The sequence below is a fragment of the Oncorhynchus kisutch genome, linkage group LG22 (genome assembly GCF_002021735.2).
Source record: "Oncorhynchus kisutch isolate 150728-3 linkage group LG22, Okis_V2, whole genome shotgun sequence".
NCBI classification, from domain to species: domain Eukaryota; kingdom Metazoa; phylum Chordata; class Actinopteri; order Salmoniformes; family Salmonidae; genus Oncorhynchus; species Oncorhynchus kisutch.
Genome location: NC_034195.2, coordinates 51690160 through 51696703, shown reverse-complemented (window position 1 = coordinate 51696703; position 6544 = coordinate 51690160). Strand labels below are relative to the sequence as shown.

General features: G+C 50.7%; 1 protein-coding gene across 1 annotated transcript in view; it reads left to right on the top strand.

Moving 5' to 3' along the window:
• The window catches only part of LOC109884512 (reelin), a 267753-nt gene extending 262083 nt beyond the window's left edge, over positions 1-5670 (top strand). The window contains 8 exon segments of the mRNA XM_031801457.1: positions 868-935; positions 937-1026; positions 1282-1467; positions 1469-1497; positions 1593-1681; positions 1684-1769; positions 5198-5373; positions 5547-5670. Of these exon segments, the coding sequence (XP_031657317.1) occupies positions 868-935; positions 937-1026; positions 1282-1467; positions 1469-1497; positions 1593-1681; positions 1684-1769; positions 5198-5373; positions 5547-5670 (848 nt within the window).
• The last annotated feature ends 874 nt before the right edge of the window (positions 5671-6544 follow it).

The window sequence follows — 6544 nt, the reverse complement described above, 5'->3', positions numbered from 1 at the left end:
TCTCTCTCTCTCTCTTCTCTCTCTCTTCCCTCTCTCTCTCTCTCTCTCTCTCTCTCCCTCCCTCTTCCCTCTCTCTCTCCCTCCCTCTTCCCTCTCTCTCTCTCCCCTCTCTCTCTCTCCCTCCCTCTTCCCTCTCTCTCTCTCTCTCTTCTCTCTCCTCTCTCTCTCTCTCTCTCTCTCTCTCTCCCCTCTCCCCTCTCTCTCTCTCTCTCCCTCTTCCCTCACTCTCTCTCTCTCCCTCTTCCCTCACTCTCTCTCTCTCTCTCTCCCTCTTCCCTCTCTCTCTCTCTCTCTCCCTCTTCCCTCTCTCTCTCCTCTTCTCTCCTCTCTCTCCCTCTTCCCTCTCTCTCTCTCTCTCTCTCTCTCCCTCTTCCCTCTCTCTCTCTCTCTCTCCCTCTTCCCTCTCTCTCTCTCTCTCTCTCTCTCTCCCTCTTCCCTCTCTCTCTCTCTCTCTCCCTCTTCCCTCTCTCTCTCTCTCTCTCCCTCTTCCCTCTCTCTCTCTCTCTCTCTCTCTCTCTCTCCTCTCTCTCCTCTTCACCTCATTCTCTCTCCGGACTTTCCTCTCCCCTCTCTCTCTCTCTCTCCCTCTTACCCTCCACTCTCTCTCTCTCTCTCCCTCTTTCCCTCCACTCCTCTCTCCGGACTTCCTCTCCCCTATCCCTTTCCCCCTCCACTCATTCTCTCTCCTCTTCCTCCCCCTACCTGCTCCCCTTATCTCTCTCCCTCACATCTCACTCTCTCTCCCTCTTCCTCTCCCCTCTATCACTCCACCCTCTCCCTCTCCCTTCCCCATCACTCTCTCCTTCCCTCTTCCTCTCCCCTATCACTCCACCTCTCCCTCTCCCTTTCCCTCTCCCTCTCCTCCAGTGATGGACCATTGGCTGTTCAGTGAGGACTGTGCGGTACAGAGATTCTGTAGTTCTCCAGACGGTGTTTGTGATGGTGTGCGGTAGTGACGACGGGAGAGAGGTGTACGCTGTCACACATGACATCATACCCGACAAAGACTGGGTCATGCAGTTCAAGGTAAGAGACTGTGTCTGTTTGTGTGCAGTGATTTAATTAGGTACCGGTGCTTCTTCTATTATAATGAACAACAGTTCCCGGGCACCTAAATGACTAATGTCACCTTTTGTTATTCTACAATGGCTTAGATAGATGTGTTTCCCTGTTAACAGATAGCAGACATCTTTGTTTGGGTGTGAATACAGACAGCATTATTAACATATGTGTCCATTGAGGTTACGATAACGGAGTATGTATCCTCGTGTGTCTTTACAGATAGCAGTGGGCTGCGGTGTTCCAGAGCGCCAGGCAGAGCGCCAGGTCCACGTTCAGTACTCTGTGGACTTCGGTGTGTCCTGGAGGTACCTGGTGCTCCAGTGTCTCCCTGCGGACCCTCGCTGTGGAGGACAGGTCTCCCAGCCCAGCGTCTTCTTCCCTGCCCGGGGCTGGAAGAGGGCCGTTCTACCCCCTACCGGACAGCCTGACAGACACGTGAGTGACACTTGGGGGGGGTCCTGTTATATCAGCAGCCCTGGGTGGGAGGTCTTACATTGGTTCTGGAAATATATTATGTGTATGTTCTGCAGCGCGGTCCGTTTCCGGTTTTACCAGCAGCACTCGGACACCCAGTGGGCTGTGGAGAACTTCTACATCGGGCCGGCCTGTGACGGCCACTGTGGGGACATGGAGACTGTCTAGACCAGAGATGTCTCTGTGACCCAGGCTTCACTGGACCCAACTGCTACGCCAGCACTTCTCTCAAGGTATCAATCAGTCATCAATCTTTATTTATTTAGTACATTTTCATACAAGTTGTTTCTATCCGGCTCAAAGGCCACGTCTCATAGAACCACGTCTCCTCATAGGACCACGTCTCATAGAACCACGTCTCATAGGACACGTCTCATAGAACCACATCTGATAGAACCACGTCTCATAGCACCGCGTCTCATAAGGCCACGTCTCATAGAACCATGTCTCATAGAACCATGTCTCATAGGAAACACGTCTCATAGGACCACGTCTCATAGAACCACGTCTCATAGAACCACATCTCATTAGAACCACGTCTCATAAGGCCACGTCTCATTGGACCACATCTCATAAGGCCCACGTCTATTGGACCGCGTCTCATAGACCACATCTCATAGAACCACGTCTCATAAGGCTACGTCTCATAGAACCACGTCTCATAGGACTGCGTCTCATAAGGCCACGTCTCACAGGCCACGTCTCATAGAACCACGTCTCATAAGGCCACGTCTCATTGGACCACGTCTCATAAGGCCACGTCTCATTGGACACGTCTCATAGAACACGTCTCATAGAACCACGTCTCATAGAACCACGTCTCATAGACCACGTCTCATAGAACCACGTCTCATAATGCCACGTCTCTAGAACCACGTCTCATAGGACCGCGTCTCATAAGGCCACGTCTCATTGGACCACGTCTCATAAGGCCACGTCTCATTGGACCGCGTCTCATAGGACCACGTCTCATTGGACCACGTCTCATAAGGCCACGTCTCATTGGACTGCGTCTCATAGGACCACGTCTCATTGGACCACGTCTCATAAGGCCACGTCTTATTGGACCGCGTCTCATAGGACCACGTCTCATTGGACCACGTCTCATAAGGCCACGTCTCATTGGACCACGTCTCATAGAACCACGTCTCATTGGACCACGCCTCATAAGGCCACGTCTCATTGGACCACGTCTCATAAGGCCACGTCTCATTGGACCGCGTCTCATAAGGCCACATCTCATAAGGCCACGTCTCATTGGACCATGTCTCATAGAACCACGTCTCATTGGACCACGTCTCATAGAACCACGTCTCATAAGGCCCCGTCTCATAGAACCACGTCTCATTGGACCGCGTCTCATAGAACCACGTCTCATAAGGCCACGTCTCATAGAACCACGTCTCATAGAACCACGTCTCATAGAACCACGTCTCATAAGGCCACGTCTCATTGGACCACGTCTCATAGAACCACGTCTCATTGAACTACGTCTCATTGGACCACGTCTCATTGGACCACGTCTCATTGGACCACGTCTCATTGGACCACGTCTCATTGGACCACGTCTCATAGAACCACGTCTCATAGAACCACATCTCATAAGGCCACGTCTCATAGAACCACGTCTCATAGAACCACGTCTCGTCTCATAGAACCACGTCTCATAGAACCACGTCTCATTGGACCACGTCTCATAAGGCCACGTCTCATTGGACCACGTCTCATAGGACCACGTCTCATTGGACCACGTCTCATAAGGCCACGTCTCATTGGACCGCGTCTCATAGGACCACGTCTCATTGGACCACGTCTCATAAGGCCCCGTCTCATTGGACCGCGTCTCATAGGACCACGTCTCATTGGACCACGTCTCATTGGACCACGTCTCATTGGACCGCGTCTCATAGAACCACGTCTCATTGGACCACGTCTCATAAGGCCACGTCTCATTGGACCGCGTCTCATAGGACCACGTCTCATTGGACCACGTCTCATAAGGCCACGTCTCATTGGACCGCGTCTCATAAGGCCACGTCTCATAAGGCCACGTCTCATTGGACCACGTCTCATAGAACCACGTCTCATTGGACCACGTCTCATTGGACCACGTCTCATAAGGCCACGTCTCATTGGACCACGTCTCATAGAACCACGTCTCATTGAACCACGTCTCATTGGACCACGTCTCATTGGAACACGTCTCATAGAACCACGTCTCATAGAACCACGTCTCATAAGGCCATGTCTCATAGAACCACGCCTCATAAGGCCACGTCTCATTGGACCACGTCTCATAAGGCCACGTCTCATTGGACCACGTCTCATAAGGCCACGTCTCATAAGGCCACGTCTCATTGGACCACGTCTCATAAGGCCACGTCTCATTGGACCACGTCTCATAAGGCCACGTCTCATAAGGCCACGTCTCATAGAACCACGTCTCATAAGGCCACGTCTCATTGGACCACATCTCATAAGGCCACGTCTCATAAGGCCACGTCTCATAAGGCCACGTCTCATTGGACCACGTCTCATAAGGCCATGTCTCATTGGACCACGTCTCATAAGGCCACGTCTCATTGGACCACGTCTCATAGAACCACGTCTCATTGAACCACGTCTCATTGGACCACGTCTCATTGGAACACGTCTCATAGAACCACGTCTCATAGAACCACGTCTCATAAGGCCATGTCTCATAGATCCACGTCTCATTGGACCGCGTCTCATAGACCACCACGTCTCATAAGGCCACGTCTCATTGGAACCACGTCTCATAGAACCACGTCTCATAGAACCACGTCTCATAAGGCCACGTCTCATTGGACCACGTCTCATAGAACCACGTCTCATTGAACCACGTCTCATTGGACCACGTCTCATTGGACCACGTCTCATTGGACCACGTCTCATAGAACCACGTCTCATAGAACCACGTCTCATAAGGCCACATCTCATAGAACCACGTCTCATAGAACCACGTCTCATAGAACCACGTCTCATAGAACCACGTCTCATAAGGCCACGTCTCATTGGACCACGTCTCATAAGGCCATGTCTCATAAGGCCACGTCTCATTGGACCACGTCTCATAAGGCCACGTCTCATTGGACCACGTCTCATAAGGCCACGTCTCATAAGGCCACGTCTCATAGAACCACGTCTCATAAGGCCACGTCTCATTGGACCACGTCTCATAAGGCCACGTCTCATAAGGCCACGTCTCATTGGACCACGTCTCATAAGGCCATGTCTCATTGGACCACGTCTCATAAGGCCACGTCTCATTGGACCACATCTCATAAGACCACGTCTCATAAGGCCACGTCTCATTGGACCACGTCTCATTGGACCACGTCTCATAAGGCCACGTCTCATTGGACCACGTCTCATAAGGCCACGTCTCATAAGGCCACGTCTCATAGAACCACGTCTCATAGAACCACGTCTCATAGAACCACGTCTCATAAGGCCACATCTCATAGAACCACGTCTCATTGGACCGCGTCTCATAGAACCACGTCTCATAAGGCCACGTTTCATTGGACCATGCCTTTTGAACACTCCATTAACTCGTGTGTGTTACAAAGTGTTGGGAAAAGAGAAGAAGAGACATTCCCCTTCTGTGGACAATAAAGTATCTATTCTATTCTCATAGGCGTCTCTGAAGGAGCGTTTTGACTGGGAGGGGGCCCCAGGTCCTCAGTGGCAGGTCCTGGAGGGGGGCCATCCCTGTACTGACTGTGGGGTGCTGGTGGAGGGGACAGCCCTGTACTTTGGAGGGTCAGATGCCAGACAGGCCGTCACCACTGACCTGGACCTACGCGGAGCCAAGTTAGTAACTCTACTGTTAGTCTTCTCAGGGTTCGGGTTATACAATTTGTATATAGTAATTTTCTGTCAATTCAGGCTTTTTAAGATTCCCTTTCAATGTGTGTATGTGTCTCGTTTGGAGGAGTTGGGAGAAAACACAAAACAAACGTAATCTTCCTCTTCTTCTTCTTTAGGTTTGTAGAATACTGGGCCAGGATTGGCAGTGAAGACAACATGACCATGTGCCATCGCCCAACCTGTCGTAAAGAGGGAGTGCTGCTGGACTACTCCACAGATGGAGGTATGAAACAACAATAAACAGACAGACATTTAGAAATAAATCCACGTAGCTACATCAGCACGGGAATCATAACGATTAACCTGATGGAGAACCAGCAGGGGAATCCTAACGATTAACCTGATGGAGAACCAGCACGGGAATCATAACGATTAACCTGAAGGAGAACCAGCAGGGGAATCATAACGATTAACCTGATGGAGAACCAGCACGGGAATCATAACGATTAACCTGATGGAGAACCAGCAGGGGAATCCTAACGATTAACCTGAAGGAGAACCAGCAGGGGAATCCTAACGATTAACCTGAAGGAGAACCAGCACAGGAATCATAATGATTAACCTGATGGAGAACCAGCAGGGGAATCCTAACGATTAATCTGAAGGAGAACCAGCAGGGGAATCATAACGATTAACCTGATGGAGAACCAGCAGGGGAATCCTAACGATTAACCTGAAGGAGAACCAGCAGGGGAATCATAACGATTAACCTGAAGGAGAACCAGCAGGGGAATCTTAAACGATTAACCTGAAGGAGAACCAGCAGGGGAATCCTAATGATTAACCTGATGGAGAACCAGCAGGGGAATCCTAACGATTAATCTGATGGAGAACCAGGAATAATATTAGAATATTACAGAGATACCATCATTCATCCTCATGTCTCTCTCTCTCTCTCTCTCTCATCTCTCTCTCCTCTCTCTCTCTCTCTCCTCTCTCTCTCTTCTCTCTTCCTCTCTCTCTCTCTCTCTCTCTCTCTCTCTCTCTCTTCTCTCTCTCTCTCTCTCTCTCTCTCTCTCTCTCTCTCTCTCTCTCTCTCTCTCTCTCTCTCTCTCTCTCTCTCTCTCTCTCTCTCTCCTCCTCTCTCTCTCTCTCTCTCTCTCTCTCTCTCTCC